At 43.8% G+C, this 17,507-nt stretch overlaps 3 protein-coding genes across 7 annotated transcripts; 1 reads left to right on the top strand and 2 right to left on the bottom strand.

Annotated features, from left to right (window-relative positions):
* Positions 1 to 74: 74 nt before the first annotated feature.
* LOC124312096 (lamin Dm0-like) lies at positions 75 to 4,414 on the bottom strand. Its single transcript, XM_046776565.1, has 12 exons — positions 3,875 to 4,414; positions 2,836 to 2,968; positions 2,635 to 2,772; positions 2,389 to 2,571; positions 2,190 to 2,330; positions 1,882 to 2,111; positions 1,563 to 1,794; positions 1,382 to 1,499; positions 1,171 to 1,274; positions 973 to 1,080; positions 750 to 812; positions 75 to 640 (listed from the first exon to the last, which is right to left on the bottom strand). Exons 1-11 carry the CDS (start codon positions 4,246 to 4,248, stop codon positions 774 to 776), a joined length of 1,800 nt encoding a protein of 599 aa, XP_046632521.1. The 5' UTR covers positions 4,249 to 4,414; the 3' UTR covers positions 75 to 640; positions 750 to 773.
* Positions 4,415 to 4,780: 366 nt separating this feature from the next.
* LOC124312136 (peptidyl-alpha-hydroxyglycine alpha-amidating lyase 2-like) lies at positions 4,781 to 7,294 on the top strand. 3 transcript variants are annotated; one of them, XM_046776622.1, is made up of 7 exons: positions 4,781 to 4,998; positions 5,133 to 5,379; positions 5,474 to 5,625; positions 5,901 to 6,099; positions 6,215 to 6,608; positions 6,737 to 6,843; positions 6,950 to 7,294. In XM_046776622.1, the coding sequence occupies exons 2-7, from the start codon at positions 5,188 to 5,190 to the stop codon at positions 7,049 to 7,051; spliced, it is 1,146 nt and encodes a 381-aa protein (XP_046632578.1). In that variant the 5' UTR covers positions 4,781 to 4,998; positions 5,133 to 5,187; the 3' UTR covers positions 7,052 to 7,294. The 3 variants fall into 3 exon arrangements, with proteins under 3 accessions (XP_046632578.1, XP_046632577.1, XP_046632579.1); XM_046776621.1 differs by lacking the exon at positions 4,781 to 4,998 and having other exon boundaries at positions 5,019 to 5,379; XM_046776623.1 differs by lacking the exon at positions 4,781 to 4,998 and having other exon boundaries at positions 5,020 to 5,367.
* A 793-nt stretch (positions 7,295 to 8,087) lies between these two features.
* LOC124312186 lies at positions 8,088 to 14,500 on the bottom strand. 3 transcript variants are annotated; one of them, XM_046776693.1, is made up of 6 exons: positions 14,245 to 14,500; positions 10,484 to 10,743; positions 8,868 to 8,915; positions 8,702 to 8,800; positions 8,459 to 8,550; positions 8,088 to 8,377 (listed from the first exon to the last, which is right to left on the bottom strand). In XM_046776693.1, exons 2-6 carry the CDS (start codon positions 10,572 to 10,574, stop codon positions 8,267 to 8,269), a joined length of 441 nt encoding a protein of 146 aa, XP_046632649.1. In that variant the 5' UTR covers positions 10,575 to 10,743; positions 14,245 to 14,500; the 3' UTR covers positions 8,088 to 8,266. The 3 variants fall into 3 exon arrangements, with proteins under 3 accessions (XP_046632649.1, XP_046632651.1, XP_046632650.1); XM_046776695.1 differs by lacking the exon at positions 14,245 to 14,500 and adding an exon at positions 10,825 to 10,954; XM_046776694.1 differs by lacking the exon at positions 14,245 to 14,500 and having other exon boundaries at positions 10,484 to 10,818.
* Positions 14,501 to 17,507: the final 3,007 nt, after the last annotated feature.

The raw sequence follows: 17,507 nt of genomic DNA, 5'->3' as shown, positions 1-17,507 counted from the left end.
CATAGTATTGGCTTCCAAGCGTTAAAAAACGCTGAGGGAGGGAGAAAAAAAGCGAAACAAATGCATACATCATCCCCTTTTTAAAAAAAGAATTTGGTTGGTGTGTATTCAACGCATTAATGAAGATGAAGGCGGCAGCCGAGAAAGAAGAAAACAGAAAAATAATATTTGAAGAGATGAGTGCAGGGAGAAAGGGGGGGATGGCAAAACATCAAAAGAAATTTCGGTTACTTTAAATGAACTCCAAAAATGATGATGATGTAAAAAAATGGGATTGCTTTTTTTTTTTGTTTTTTACTTTCTATATGGGCCGTTCCTCTGCATTTAACAAGCAAAAATCTAGTCAAAACTAGTGTGTACGCGCAACTCGTGAGAAATGATTCCAGACGCACGAATTCACCTCGACACGAACCGGACAATTTTGTTTTGTGTTTATCTTTTTCTCTCTCGTGGAACGAATTTAATAAATGGCAGGCGGCTTGCGTCAGAAATATTTGAACGCACACATTCATCTCTCTTTTTTTCTCTCTCTCACACACACACGTAATTTTGTAATTGTAATTTTCTCTGATTTTCTCTCCACATCATAGAACTCGTTGACCCAATCATAAGACACTTGAAAAAGCTTCGGTGAACACATCTGGCAAAGAGAGGGAGAAAAAAAAAAGAAAACCGATCAGCATCATTGCAGATGACCAACAAAGGAAATTTCCAACATAATTTCTCGTGTTGTGGTTTTCTTTTCTTACCTTGATGAAGTACTCATGAGATGATTACATTACAACGCAGCGATCTTTTCCTTCGGGGTCCCCCTGTTCAGTTGGCAGAGACAAAGAAGCCAAAAAGAAAAGAAAAAATAAGACAAACGATGAGTTAGATAAGATTTTCCCCTCCGTGTTCGACTAGTCGGCAGCAACTCATAAACATTTGAAGAAGAAAAATACGAAAAAATCTCGTTTCTTTTTTTTTTACCTGCTGATGGTGAAGCTCCTCGGGACCACCCAAGCCGCGATACTCCTCCCTTTGACGGAGAATGGAGGTACTGGTCTGCGCTCGTTTGCTCTCCCGCTGAGCCATTTCCTACGTGGGGCGAAAAACAACTCACAATGTATTTCAACGAATAATGAGATAAATATGGGAGGGCACACACAACTTCGGAAAACAGCTTACCTCTCCGCTGCTGTCGAGCAATTGCGTCACCATTTCTTTGGCCACAAACCATCGCTGCTCCTTCATCACCAGTGTGGAAGGCGGCTCGTGAGCTGTTCCGCTGCCTAAACAGAAAAAAACAACAACTGTAAACAAAACAAAAACCAGCACAACAACGCCTCGATTTCGCACGTTTCGTGCCAAACAAAATACTGACATAACAGCTACATACCTGCCGACCAAACGGACACTGTGCCTCCGGGAGCCACTTTCAATGACCGATGAAATTTGTAAATGGTCTCGGTTTCCTGGGCCTTGTGCACTAACTGCCATCCACTCAACGATACCTCCTGCAAATTGAGAAGACAAATTACAGGTTAAATTACAAAGTGCTGGAGAGAAAACGTTTATACCTTTTCGCTTTTATTGATCAGGCGGATGAATTTGCCCTCAGAATCGACTTCATCGACTTGCACTTCTCCCTTTGCGCTTGAAGAGGTGATAAAATCGGCCAAAGAGTAGGAGGAGGATTCTTCGAGCATGGTCCGCTTGCGTTTCAGAGCGCGTGTCGGCGTGCGGCGGGACGGAGTTCCAGCGCGAGTGCTCTGTGAGGTGGAGGCACCCGCCGTTGGCGTCAATTTCAATCTGTTTAGAAAATAACGCAAGTTGGGTCATGAGTACATCAATCTATTAAATAAGCGTTTCCATGATCTTGTGGTATAATCAACCTACCGGGTTTCTTCGCCTTCAAGGAGCTTACGGTAAGCGGAAATCTCCATGTCGAGTGCCGTACGAATATCCATCAAATCCTGGTATTCTTGCAACTGAATGGCCATTTGTTCGCGAAGGCGGGTGATTTCTCCCTGGCACATGGAAGAGTAAACGGCTGAAGCATCCTGCATAGCTGTTGCGTGCGTTTGGCGTTCGGTTTCCATGTTTCGTTCCATCTCACCAAGGCGGTCCTGGCAAGACAAGAAAAATGTGACTATGCATAACATATGGAGTTAATTAATTCCAGCCATTGCGCGTTTGCTACATACCTTCATGTGAGAGTTGGCCAACTCCAATTCAGACAGTTTAAGGTTGGCGTCCTTCAGACGATTACGAGCTTGAATGAGTTCTTCGTAATGAGCGCCAGCTGCACCTCGTTGCTTTTTGACCTGGTCTTCCAAATCTTCAACCTGTGATAAGCAAGTCAGTATATAGTTGAGGCTATGAAGATAATTAATCCAGACAAACCTTATTCTGATATAGGACTTCGACTTCGTCTCGGCTTTGTTGAATCTGGGATTCGTATTGCTCACGCAGTTCTTGCAATGTGGACTGCAAACGGGCTTGGTATTGTTCTTGAAGGCGTCCGTCAATCTCGCTGATTTCAACTTGCTTGTTGGATCTTACTTCGGTCATCTCTCGCTCGTACATCTGTTGAAAATAAAACACGGAAATGAGGAACAGAGTTTAAAAAATCAACTTTAGATGAATAACCTGTTGTTTAAACGACAGCTCTTCTTTGAGAGTCATGTTCCGATTTTCCAAATCGGTGCGGGCCAGCAATTCCGTCTCGAGTTGTTGTTGTAATTCTGGCACTTGCTTTGCCAACTTGTCCCTCTCAGAGACGGCATCCTGTTATTTTTAAAAATTATATTAATTAGACTCGTGAAGATTAATTGAGACTATGTAAATTACCTTCTTTTCCTCATTGGCTCTGGCCATGTCGCTTCTTAGCTGATGAAGAGACGCATTAAGCTCATTATTACGGGTTTCCAGCTGCTGGACCTTTTTCTCTGCTTGAAGGAGGTCATTTTTGGCTTTGTTGTATCTAGTTAAAAAACAAAAATTTAATAAGCATTCAATAAAATAAAATTTGACAAATTTTATGAGGATCCAAATTTAAAAAAACAAAAAAAGGACACGTTTCTTAACGGACAAGGGAGTGGCGAAACAAGACCCCAGCGGAAAGGCTCTCCCTCGGTGAGTTTCACCCTCTCAAAGAAGAACAAGCACGCCCCCCTGGTCTATTCAAAAGTTAACACAAGTGACGCCACCAAAAGCTTTCTACCAAACACTGTTATTGCCTGAGGGTTAGTGGCCGTTCCCTATGTAAACGGGTCTCGTCTTTCACAAAGTTAGGTAAATAATGACATCCCAACAGAATAAACGATCGTGTAAGAAGAGACAGACAGAGAGAAAATGTGAAATTAACCGAATTTCCCTCCACCTTACAACGTGTAGTTAAACTGCACAACGCGGGAAAGAAAATCCAGCAAACCAACACAACCATTTCTCTTCTCTATGCTTAATATAAAACCCTACAGAGTGAAGTCTATGGGAATACTTTTCGGTTTTCTCTGCCTTGGGGGCTAAAAGTAGAGAACGCGTTAAACGCCTAGGTTTTCCCAAGCCTGGAAAAAGAGTTGATGTGTTATAAGGGTGCAAACCTATAACTACATAAACCAACCCACTCGAAAAGCTGTTTACAAATCGCTAGAGCTGATCATCACAACAAAACAATACCATTCCCCTTGCACATTGAAATGCAGTTTCAAGTGCAAATACGAAAAGCTGAAATCCATTTTTGATAAAAAACTTATCATATCCAATGTCAAATATCACTTGAGATACCAATAAAGATAATGTCCCATGTTAAACAATTCATGTTGTCTATAATCTAACAAGAAACACATTCCAATGTAAAATCGAGAACAACTCATAAAACTTTACTTACTTTGGAGTCAATTCTCCCAACTCAGCTCTTGCCCGTCCTGCTTCAAGCTGAAGTCTTGCCTTTTCTTTGGCTGTTTCATCCAAGAGTTGACGGGTGTCTGAAAGTTCTTTTTCGTATGAACCTCTCACAGAAGTCACCTCCCTAGAAATGGTGTCTTGTGTGGTGGTGATCTGAAGAGTCAAGCGGTTGTTTTCAGACTCTAATTGGCGAACTCGGTCGATGTAGTTGGCAAGACGATCGTTCAAGTTTTGCAGTTCGACTTTCTCCTGAAGGCGCGTTAAACGTGTTGGGCTGAGAGGTGAGCTTCGTGATTGGGAAGCCGAGCTGGATGCTTGCGAGCTAGATGCCGGTGTTTTTTTACTTCTTGTAGACATTTTGAAATTCCAGTAAGTCTTGTTTAATTCAAACGAGTGCTTGTCAGTGCAAAGTACAGATTAGAGAAACACACTATTCAAAAAATTCTAGGGTTTCAAACCGACACACCCTTACAAGTTAAAAAGCAAGCGGGGTATGAAACTGTAGGCGCATATGGAGAAAAAAATGGCGTCCGACAACATTGCCAGATTCACGCTCTGTTTATATTACCCCACCCCAACGCCGCTTCCATTCCCCCCTACACAGTTCACACCCGTTTACATTCCTTCGTTTTTACTCTTTTTTTTATGTTGAAATGCAGTCTATTCAGAGTCGTGAATCAGTCACGCAATTCAAAAATTGCAAACGAGCATTTTATAATTACACAAATTGCGTTCTAGACGAAATAATTAATGAAATACCAGATGGCATTGCATACGAGATGCCATCTGAAACGAGTGGGCAAACAGTCATATACGATGACGTAAATCTATGAAGGAAAATGGTTCGACATTTTTTTATTCAGAGAGTCTGACGTCAGATCAAACGTCAGCCCACGCATATTGGGGGCAGGTGTGAAAGACGATACTACCAGCCGGAAGTCGGTCATGCAGGCGACGGCGCCGTTCGACCCTGGCATATTCTGCTGTTGCTTCTGAAATGTGTGGGCATGAAAGATATTGATCGTCCTCAAAAGGCAAAGTCGTCCTGCGCCGATGGCTCTGACGTACTCTAAGACAAGTCCTCGCTCATTGGTCAACTAGAAGAAGGTAAAGGTTCCCCTTTTATTTTGCCTGTGGACCTTCTCCATTTTAATTCTTTGGCACACGTCCTCCAAGTTGTATAGCCCATCTCCTCAGGTGTTTATATTCCATTTGTGTGTGTGTTGTTTTCTCCTTGGAAGGGAGGGAGGATTATAACGGGAAATCTCCGGCATTGTGTGTGGAGAGTCAGTCATCATGGAGAGATACGCCAATGTAGTCGTCGCTGTGATCGCTTTGTTGTGTTGTCTCCAACCATTTTCCGAAGCCAAAAGCTTGAAAACTCAACTGGAAATTGACGAACGACAATTGTTGAACGTATTGCCATCCTGGCTGGAACGACTTCGAAATAATTTGCCATCCAGCCTGACCGGAAGGGTAAAACCTTTGGTATTATTTGAGTTGATGTCGATTAAGTATTTCTTAGCCACAAATTATTTCATCACACACATATGTCGTGTCGTCTGTTTATTTTTTTTTGTAGAGTGTGTCACCGGATGTGTCAATCCGGAAACCGGCCGAGGTTTTGAACTGGCCCTCGATTGAGTTGGACGTAGGCCAAATCACCGGCGTGGCTGTTGACGAAAAATCAAACCCCGTTATTCTACACCGCGGAAATGTCAAATGGGATGGCGGGTAAGATTCAAAACCTCCCTATAATAGATCAAATGTGGAATTTTAAAAAATTCTTGGAATAATTCAAACAACATGTCAAAGTCCTAACCAAGGCCATCAATAATGTTTGAAGCATTTGACGCTCTAGGGGGTTCTTCTTCTTCCAAAAAGGAAAACATGTCCCTGTTTTGGATTAAACCACAAATTTGATTTTTAGAATTGTTATTGTGGTTAAATTGTTTTGCGGTGGCCGCCATGTTTGATGACGACTTTAATTCATTTTTATTCCACCGCAGTTCTTTCAACAGCGCCGGACATTACGCCAAGGTTGAAGACGGGCCGATCAAAAATGACACGATCGTTACTTTGGATGCTGCCACTGGCTCGCTGGTCGACCATTGGGGTTCAAACTTGTTTTACATGCCCCACGGACTGGAAGTGGATGCTGAGGGCAATACATGGGTCACCGACGTGGCATTACACCAAGTTTTCAAAGTAATAATAATCGTGTTCATTATAGTTTTTACTATGTGATTGACGGCCACCTTAGGCTGGGTAATCGTACCATCTATTTTGACACGTTGCCATTTTCTGTCCGCGTCCATTTTAGTTCCCCAAAGGAAGTCGGGTGCCAAGTCTGACGCTGGGCGAAGCTTTCGTGCCCGGATCGGACGAGAAACACTTTTGCAAGCCGACAGACGTGGCCGTCTCATCGTCGGGCATCTTCTTCGTGTCAGACGGTTATTGCAACAAGAGGATCATGAAGTTCGACCCGACTGGCCGCCTGTTGGACGTCTACACGGGCGCGTTCAACATCGTGCACAGCGTGACGCTGATGGAGGAAAAAGACGCTCTCTGCGTGGCCGATCGTGAACATTCCCGCATCGTCTGCATCCACGCCGGCCTCAAACAAGGACCTGGCCAGCCCACATTCGGATCTCCTTACGGCTCGGCTGGTCACAAAGGCAAAAATGTTGGCCGAGTCTTCGCCGTCGCTGCCAAAGGTACCGAAATAAAACCGCCGGTCAAAACTAGCACGCGTGCAAAAGAAAAAACACGACGGCGTTAAAGACCCAGACGCTCGTGAAATATCCACATGCTGATGGGCATTTTTTCTCTTTCTGTGTCGCAGGCCAGCAGCTCTACGCCGTTTTCGGATCCATTTTCCTGGGCATGTCTGACGGCAAGACATTCGACTTGGATAGTCTGAACACCTTGTCTCGCTGGACTCCTTCCAATGTACGTCCTGTGTATATCTTTCATCGTTTCGGTTCCAAAATTATTCATCGTGTCGCTTTTGACTTGATTCAATTATTGTTTTTTTCTTTTCTTACTGTTTATCCAGGGATTTGGCAGTCCTCACGATGTCGCCGTGTCTCGGGACGGTGAGGCTCTCTACGTCGTTCAAATCGGTCCCAACAGCATCCACAAATTCGCCCTCGAATGAAGCACACATTTTTGATTATACATTCCTCGATTAAAAAAGAGACACGAACCTTCTCTGATGTATCGAATCAGAGTTTCAAATTATATTGCACGGTAAAAAAAAGGTATACAAATTATGTAAAACAATATGATGTTGACGTTGAAAGATTAACAATTCCCCGCCGTTTGATGTTGTCGACAACACGAAATCGTGAATTTTTTATTCTTTTAATTTTTGTGATTCTCAATTAAACGTTACACCGTCGTTTACAGTTTCAAAAGAATTTTTTTTTAACAAACCAAATTCTGTTTTGGGTGCAGCGAGTCTCCATCTTGAATGATTCAACTAAAATTGTTTCCATAATTAATTTTTTTTTTAAGACAGTGGCGATCGCGGGCGTGAAAAAAGAAAGAAAAGGAGTAAACAAATATTCAAAAGGGGAAAAGGAAATTTCTAATTAGAAACGAGCAGAACACACAGAGCAGAGAATTTCATATGAAACAAAGATTCAACACGGTCTAGCCAGCCAGGACAAATAATCGAAGCGCAACCTTTAGCGGTGAATTATACAACATTTACTGGTGATATTTTCGCTATAGTGATGTCATTCATTTTCCAGTAGTTGGAGTATTTACCGAAAGGTGCGCCCGCCTAACCGATGTCCAGACACTTTGGTTGTGCTAGCTTACTGCCACGTATTCATTCATTAAAGAAAGAATTCAATTAAACGCAGACGAGCCAAGGAAAGAGAAGTATAAGGTGATTTCAACACTAAAAACAGCAATCGAAAAAGTCAAAAAAAAAGTCTACAGAACTGATAGGTAATAATAATAATAATTAATTACATCAGGATTTGACCAATCACTACCAATACCAAAGAACGAATTTTCATTATGTAAGAAAAACGGGCAAATGTTATACTGGGAGGGAAGATGATGAATGAATGGTCTGTGCATAGATGGGTACTGTCCTTTTAACACACAACTAAAATGGACCTACAAACAACAACGGGAGAACGGACCATATGTTTTTAGTGTTTTTTCCTTCTTTTGCTTAGTTTAAGATGTACAAAATTCAATCAAGTCTAAATAATTTGATGTTGTCGAAAAGTAAAATGGCAAACCGACAATAGAAGGGACGAACCGGCCCATAAAATCCCAAAAGGAAAAATGAAACAACAAGGCGTCGTAGGCGGAGAGTTATTTTTAAAAAAAGGCTTTCCCAGCATGTCCGTGTTTAGAATTGGATCATGAGCAAAGCCAAAATGCCGGAGAGAACGACGCCCAGCTGTTGTTGCAGCCCTCCTGAGCTTTGGTTGCAATAATTTGAATCGCAGTTGCAAATTTCCTGTTGAAACGAGAGGCAACAAAAAGGAATAACGCATATAATTGAATGATGATTCAGGCGATGACTCGTCGATGGACATACCTTTGTGATGGCTTTTGAGGTTTCGTTGACGCAGGTGCCCGTGATGCTGGACGTGTTGGCAGCGCAGTTGCGGTAGAAGAAATCTAATCGACCTGTCACAACACCCAGCCGCAAACAGTCGTGAATTATTGTCGTTGTCGGGTATAATAATATTCAAAGAGAGAAATCGTCGACCAGCCCAACAAACAATCGCCCCATAAAAAAAGTCGACTGTGGGAGAAGACAATAAGGAAATAAATTTACCATTTTTATCGAAGACGGTCACCGTTTCGCAGCCCGTCTCGCAGCTATGCGTCCGAACCGACTCGCTGAAATTCTTGCGAGTGCAGACATCCACGCGATCTTGTGTGCCAATTCATTTTTATTACATTCGTTAATAATTCCGAAATAGAAAATGAGAAACACTTACTGGAATCGGCCGGCGACCAGCTGCAGACGTAGCACTGAACGCCCTCCACTTCCATTTTGAAATAACAACAAAAACATTACATTAAGAATTGGCCTTTCTATGACTGTACATCTGTTGTTTTGCCAAGCCCTTGGCTCAGTTATTGGACGTTTAGATGGGTGCGCAACACAAACATTCGGTAACTCTCGACTGCCGACGACTTTTAGTGAATCAACAAAAATTCGTTTGTTATCTATTTCCAGTCGCAATTGATGGCATGTACACGCATATTACCTACCGCAGAGAGACTGGCAACGATGAGCTACTGTAGTCTCTAATCCTTTAAAGCGCGTTACATCTCTTTGGAAGTTGTTCAAAAACAACAACATTTCCCTTGTTGTTTTTAGTTTTTACTACCGGTCGGAGATGGTAGGCAAACAACTCGAAGACGCGATGAAATCACGGCGGTTTCTGTCTGTGTGGTGGGTTATTCGTTTTCCTCCGCATTCCGCCGTTTTCTCATTTGAATTGGAAATCGACCAATGTCTAGAAATTCTTGGGATGGTTCCAGAAAACAAACTCATCTCCGGTTCGTTTCTTCCTTTGTGTGTCTGTGTATGTTTGCGTCATTTCTTTTTTTGTTTTTTTGTCATCAACATGGAAAGCATCTCATTACACTTGTATAATAATGCGCTGCGCCTGTCGTTTTCTCCCGTTTGTCACCCAGACTCTCTCTCTTGTCTCAATCCCGAAAATGTTTCACGCCGTGCAACACCGTCGGTCGTAATCGCTTTTTAATCCGCCCTCATTTTCTTCTTCTTCTTCTTGCAATTTAAATTTCATTTACGACCCAGTGAGTCAATAATAATCTCGTTCCCCCCTCAACACAAAACTGGTTATTCCCCCCAGGATTTTGAAAAAAGAAAAACGAGTTTTCCCACACCTTTGTCCTTTTTAGAGTTTATAGATAATATTATTCCTCTCCCGTAAGATGTTATTCTTTTGGCTCGTTAACGTTCCTCTCTGTACATTCAAAAAACACAAGAGTGAACACTGAACCCGCTTGTTATAAGGCGGGAGGGTTAGTACGACGTCCCGGCTGTGGCAGCATATGAATATTATTAAAGGAATATGAAATTTCCCTAGTATAACATATTTTCCCCCCATTTCATCTCTGCTGGCGCGATGGATTGTGTGGGGAGAATATTATAAGAAAGGCAATTTCTGGCTGCGTGACTGACGGCATCAGCCACCGCGAGATGACCGTGTAAGAGCGGCAATCGTCAACGGACGGGCGGCACAAAAAAAGAGGCGCGTGATGGATCGGGAGGCGCATCGATCCACCCCGAAGAATGAAGAAGAAATCAGACGCGGATTGGCCAGCCGCCAGTTATTCACTTGGCAAAATCAGACGGCCATATGTACACATACGCAACTTTTGGCAACAGGGGTGGAAGAGGAAAACTTGGCCCAATCGGTGGCCATCCATTAGACAAGATGGAAAATGATGCGTTTAACTGCATTTATCCCTGCCTTAATACGTTAATCGTCTGTAGACACAGACACAAGGGCGGTGCCCCCCTCCAATACATGTTTTCTATATAATGTATACACAATTTCTGATGATATAACGTTACCTGTTTGGAGGGTGGAGAGACAAAAGAAACCGACCAGGACCACCGTCGTCACGGGCAGGAGGAACCAGTTGGATGAGGGTCGTCCCAACATGTCGGCGTCGATTTCTTTCTTCTTCTTCTTCTTCAACAAAGTGATTGATGAAGATAACCGGATTTGGCCTTTTGTCTTCTTCTAATCAGCAAATCCAAATGTCGCCAAAGAAACAACAACAACAACAACCAACAACAACAGCGATTGGAGATGGGCGCTCCTTAATATCCTGGAATGTGTAGAACAGAAAATGTCGTCAAGTCAAAGAAGAAGAAGAAATTAACTGATCCAGTCGAGTCAATCACTAAACCTTGTGTGTGTGTACATACAAAGCCGAGTCTCAACTTGTATTTGTACTACAACAATCCCTCCGCTTGGTGGGGTTTATTCTTTTTTCCCCTCCCGTTGTTGGCTTGTCGATCTAATAGTGTACACTGTGCCACTGCTGCTGCTGCTGCCTGGCATGCCAACAAACAAAAACCACACACGGGAGGAAAACGGGTTGGCAAGTGGACGCGCCCGCGCGTTCCGCATCGCGGGATTTTTTCGCGTCGCTATAAAGGTGGGGCCTCCTCAGCAGAAGGAGGCCGAGTTAAATTTAAAAACTCTAGCTCCTAGCTCCTTGCGCTGTTTTTTTGTATTTTTCCATGTCGTTCCAGACATGAGGGGGGGGGGGGTAACAAATCAACGGGAAGAAGTTTATTCTATCCCGTATATTTGCCCGGCTATAGTATATACATTACAGTCCAGTATGTGTGCTGTGTACATGTATGCATGGCGTGTTATGGGCACTGCAACCCCCCCCCCCCCCTTTCTGCTATATAGGACACGCAGCTTTATCCGTATTATAGACAGTACTACTAGGCTGGGCATCTAAGCTTACGGAGAGATGGTAATCAGGATACATGGACTCGGTGACGTTGGGCTCCATCGATTGGCCTTCATTACGGCATTTGTGTACTCACACACAGACGAGGCATCAGTCAGAGGTTACTTTTTTATTTTTACAGGGGCTTCACGATTCTCTCTTCGTTTTCTTCTCTTTTTTCACCCCCGTCGAAATGCGACGATCCTTCAATGTCCGTGTTAGGAGCCCCTCCGTGTTTTCAAGTTTCTCTTTTCCCCTTGGCCGACACAAGGAGTGAGACGGAGCCGATAGAACCTTGGCAGCCCCACCCTCGGGAGAAAATGAAAAAAAAAGGTTTGACGAGAGATTGTAAACCCCCAATAGACAAGGCAAGCCCCGGTCAAGAGGGATCGCAGGAGAGGCCGCATAAGGTGGTGGTGAAGGAGAGAAGCAGCAAAGTCCAGGTACGTACGACGACGGTGACGTGATGGCGCACTACACTTGAAGACATGTGATGTATGAGCTGCTCTGTGTGCATACGGTATACATTTCTCTCTTCTCCTCGTTCGGTCTGGGTCTCGATGACGGGCAAATCCCGCAAGCCCCGACACAACACCCCCAGCCCCAAAAGAAGAGAAGATTTCTCGTTGGTTCCATAATGTTGCGCCATCTCTTTATTTTTCATTCGAATAATAGTAAACGTAGGCATCATTTGTGGATAGTCTTCCTCGTGAAGTTGAACACGAGAAAGGGAATCAAAAGGTGCAGAAGAAGAAGAATATAAGGAGAGAAGATCTGTTTTTAATGAAGCACTTTGACAAGCTGCTGAGCCGCACCGCACGCGCGTCTCTCGCCGTCCCCCCCAGTCCGTCCCGTCGGTTTTTTCCTTTTTTTACACCGCGGCCGTCAAGTCGAAGCCCAAAAAAAATGTTGATGGCCTTTTGTCTTGGGGCTCTTATTCGTGTGTCGGGGGGTATGTCTCCTGAATGTATAATAACCCACCCACTCCTACAATCGCATAATAACTAGAAGGAAATGTTGGGAAACGGGCCACCTTCCACCTGTGTGTAGTGCTGGGCCACAGCAACGCCGAGTGAGACGACCAAAAAGAAGAAAAAGAGAATGGCGCATTGAAACGCAAAGAGAAATGACGGCCGCCACCCCGCCGAGATGGGCGAATGGTAAAATGCAGCGCAACAAGACGACGACAAACGGCCGTTTCTTCTTCTCCTCGCCATTGTCCGCGCGGAGAATCACATTCCGTCCATCCGCTTCTTTTGTCCGACAGAGTTCGTGGAACTGCCACACAGCCGAGGAAAATTGAATTTTTAAAAGAAGAAGAAGAAGACGCAATTTAACGGCATGGCGACACGAGAGAGATTCGACCAAATGGTCGTCGTACAGCGCCCGTCGTTGTTTGATCTTTCAATTTCCAATCGTAAATCGTTTCATTTCATCCAGCGAATATAATCATGGCTGCTGTCCACTGCGGTTGATTATTAGAGGACGTTCAACTCGACGCTGCGTTGCGTGAGTTATTATTTCTCTTGATGGAATAAACTTGTGGCGCGTGTTGGAATTGGAATGATAACAAATTGTTATTAGATGAGTTTCCTTCGTTTCCCCACACTACCACACACCCCCACACTGGATTGTGGCGACTTTCAGATGACTCATGGAAGTTATGAGACAACATGACCGACGAGGCGTGGGCGCAACCGCCGTCGGGATTCAAACGGTATCCATATCTATTAATATCCATCCGGATGAGAAACGGAAGAGGCCAAAAATATCAATTTTCTTTCGCTGCGAAGTTTTCCCGCAAAAGAAAATAATTATACTCGTCTCGTTTCGGGTGCGTGACGACGAACGTGTCGGAATGCGCCCACGCACTACATATGCGACACTTTTGGCGCTCAATTCAAAGTTGCGCGAAAATTTGTCGTCCCTCATCTCCGGCTCCCATCGCAGCGGCTACCGGTTCTTTCGGCCATGACTATGTATAGCCGTGCCATCAGGGGGAAACCTAAATTACACGCAACCCGTAAGGTAATATAATCCACTTTAATCCCGAAAAAATTCCGTGCCGTCATCCGCTAAAAAAGGAGGAAAAAACATAAACGCGCGAACTTTGAAACGCGCGGACCGGAGATTTTCCAATTCCTTTTTTTAAATAAATAAAAAGAGGGGATGGGATTAAATTCAACCGGACGTCGAATATCAACGGCTCATCACACACATGAAGCGCTACATTAAAAGAGGAGCAAAGTCCCGCCGCTGCTGTTGGCACACGGCAATTGAGCGCGCGGCATAACCGACCAGCCCCGAAAATGTCGGTAAAGAGGCGACCGCCCCCCTCTCCCAACGGGGGTATAGGTATATAGGTGCTCGCCCTTCAACTGCTGTAAAATTCACTTCCCATCGCATTCAAAAATTGGGCCCAAGTAACCCAAAAGAAAAAGAAAAAGGAAATGTCTTGTTTCTTTTTGTTTAAATATTCCCTTTTCTATGTGCCGTGTAGTATGACATGTAGGAAGAAATGTTTCATCCGCTCCTTTTGCACTTTTACTCCGTGGGAACTGTGCCGGGTTTTTCTCCTTCTGTTTTTTGTCTTTTTTCTGTGTACCATTGCGGGAGTCGGTTCAACCAGCCATGGAAACCGCACGCCAAGTACAACCTTGGTTGATGTTGTTGGAAGCGTGTGGGTTTGTTGGCACTGGTGAAAAAACCCATCGGAAAAGACCATCAATCAAAAAGTTCCTCTGGCAAACTTTGAATCGAATTAAACGCGGGAAAAATAAAAGCGCTGGGAAATTTATCCCGAATGACATCAGCCTTTAACGCGTGAATATTCAGAGAAAAAAGAAAGAGGTTAAAACTGACCTTTTGGATTTATTTTTCAAATCAAGGATCGGGTGTCGGATGGTTTGGTAATCGATAGTTGAGTATAAATCCTTTAGACAGTGGAACGGACTGCACCAAGACGCAACGTACACGCTAAATATTTAAAAAAAGACGGCCGAGCAAAATGAATAGGAAAGGAGTGGAGGACACTGACTCGACTTGTGTGTGTGAATGATCGCGTCGCTGTGAGCTCACTGAGCGTGGAAAGTTGAAAGAGACGGGACAAAAGTGCTTCGACGACTGCTGATGCCAACAGCCCAGCTAGTCCCGCCGACCTGCTGCACAGCCCAGCAGGGACCACAACAACAACCCACCACCAACAACATCCTCCCCCTTTTTTCTTTACACCCACCCACTCGGGAAAACGAGGAGAGACGAGAAAGAGAAAAAGAAAGAAAAGAAATATAAAAGAGAAATGAATAAGAATGAGGTAAGAAGAAGAAGATAAAGAGAAGGAAGGAACCCTCCCGACCGAACGAATAATATAAAGGTATACGTAGTAGATACGGGGGGGGGGAAAGGTAGGAAGGTTAGCGTCTATTATTAATCGTGATGTACTGTTCAGAGTCAACTCCTCGTAGTACCGGGCGAATGTGTGCACAGGTGAGTGGTTTTTTCATAAGAGAAAGAAAGAACAAGGGAGGGCGAGCATCCGGTCCCCAGCAGCAGCTCGACAGCAGCAACTCAACAGGTTCTTCTTATTTCTTTTCCTTTTTCTTCTTTCTATCTGTGGCCTTTTTAAAAGTATTTTTTTATTTTTCTGATATTCGATTGTTTATTCTCTCCCACCTTTTCTTTTATCACTAAATAAATTTCTCCTTTTTTAAACTTCTTTTTCTTCATTCGTTTCGGTTATTGCCTGCGCTTCGATTCATCATCGTCTCTCATCGGATATGCTCCACCTTTTTCGGTGAACTGCTGGCCGCCGACGACCGGAGAAACTTGTCGAAACTTTGTTTTTTACTTAACGCGCCGTGCCGCTTATCGTTTTTCCTCCATCTCCCTATTCCTTGCCCACCCGATGGTGTACAGGCCTAGACGTTATCATTATTCATCATCCACTTTGCTCGATAATTGATCAACCATTAAGGACGAGACGGGGTGAAATCAACAAAAGTCGGGGAGAAAAACAGCGTCGAAATTTTGATTTCCCGTAGCTTTTCGACTGCTGTGCCGCTTATCGGCCGTGTGCGTCGTCAGCAGATGAGAACCGAAAATGCACCTTAGCCTCGATGAATAATTCAACAGATCCGGCTATTGTTCTTTCATGATGCCATGAGTCCGCGTACTTGGAAAGTATTGACGTGTCGACCGTATATAGATAAGCAGCACACAGCACACTGTACGGTATACTCACTGATGATGGTCGTGCGTCTGATATGCTCACACTTGCATATTATTTCACGATGAGGGGTCGGCAGCAGACATTTTTCTGCCTGTTGTGATTGCCACATTCAAAATAGCCCGCGCCAAATGTATGCGCATCTTAATCATTTATTGTGCATGTCTCTTTTTTTTTATTTTGCTCGGAGCCAACACATCCCAAAACAGTTGATGGAAACGTGTGTAGCAGCAGATGTAACGGGATTTGTTCACAACAATATCACAACAACAACAACCAACATTCACGAAAAAAGAAATGAAAAAAACGCTAGTCCAATCACACACGTATATGATTGGAATTTGGAATAAATCAATGATTATATACGTGTAGACTTATTGTCTGCAAATATGTAAATGAACGTACACACATCAAATGTTTATTGGTAAGGGACTAGCTAGAGTATAGATGCGCTCGCGACGGATACATCGGTTAGTAGTTGCTGGAATGGATGGTGTTTTTATTCATTGTCGCTGGAGCGTGTCAATAATATGCGCGATGGTGACAATACATGAACGACACAGTGGCATTCCATATTTGGGCGTCGTCGTCGATTGTTTCTATATATACTCTACGCGTTTTAGATTTTTAACCATTTTTCTAGTTTTTTATTTTTGCCTTTTGTTGCTGCTGAGAGAGGGTGGGGGCGAAGTCAGTTTTGGGTGTTTGTCGAGTTGTTGCTGTTTTGTTGTGGCTTGTGCGCATTCGGGCTACAATTTTTGAATAATGACACACTGTCAGAAAGAAAGGAATATGAAATCATATAAGTAATAGATTTTTGTGTTTCTTCTTATTTGGGTAGAGGGAGGGGCCATGATGTCACGATGATTTCAGGCTTTTTTTTCGGATGGAGCCAAATGATTGAGGAATTTTACGCCGTGCCAAATAAATCACGTCGAACGGTGCCAATGTGTTGCACAACATCAAAATCGACTGGCCGTGTGGAGTCGAGACTTGAGGAATTTCTCCGGCCATTTTAATGGCGACCGTCGGGGGGAGGGTTGGGCTCGAGGTAGAAACCTAAAACGAGAGAAAACGAGAGAAAAAGGAACATCATCAATCACATTTAAAGCTCATCGTCTTTTATTTTTTGATTCCGTGGATAATAACGTGGGATAATAACAATCAGACACCCATGTGTCGATCGAACAAAAAGCTCAGCACAGCGCCCAGCACAGTTCGTTTTGCTGCCGAGTTGCTGGTCAACCGAAAAACAAAAGAAGCTCAGCTCAGAGTCTCGAATTTTCACACGTCGTCGAGTCCACAACCCGTTACCGGGACGTGTGTTTGACTACAAGGTGCGGCCCGTCGTAAAAGAAAAAAAAAACTATCCAGTTTTAATGATAACCATCACTTGCACGAATAACGTTCGTTGTATATTAGTAGACGCGGGGCCATTACCGGGATAGTCTTCAACATTCAAATGTGGCGAGCGGAGAAAAAAGGAGTTATTCACACCCTGGAAAGGAAATTTTTAAAACATTGGATTATTCTTTGCAAATTCCTCATGGAATAATCCCAATGTTTATTGGGAAATTCTTGAAAAACAAAAGTATAGAACCCCGGAGTGTTGGAAGTCAAATGAAACCAGTTCCTTCCATCCGTCTTCTCGTCCGGAGCGACAAGCACTCGCTCACCAAAACATCCAGGCAGCCCATCACTTGGAGCCAACCGCGACGTACGGCAAAGAAAATCAAAGCCATAAAAAAACTCTTCTCCTTCTTCTTCTTCTTTTGGGTTGTTATATTATCTGTGCCATTGTTTCAGGGGATGAATATAAGACGAGTGATGCCATCAGCAGCACGGCTCTATATATAGCGCCAGTTGACTGGCGAGTGCATCCAACATTGTAACGCTTTTG

This window comes from Daphnia pulicaria, chromosome 8, assembly GCF_021234035.1.
Source record: "Daphnia pulicaria isolate SC F1-1A chromosome 8, SC_F0-13Bv2, whole genome shotgun sequence".
NCBI lineage: Eukaryota > Metazoa > Arthropoda > Branchiopoda > Diplostraca > Daphniidae > Daphnia > Daphnia pulicaria.
This window is presented reverse-complemented; position numbering and strand designations above follow the sequence as displayed.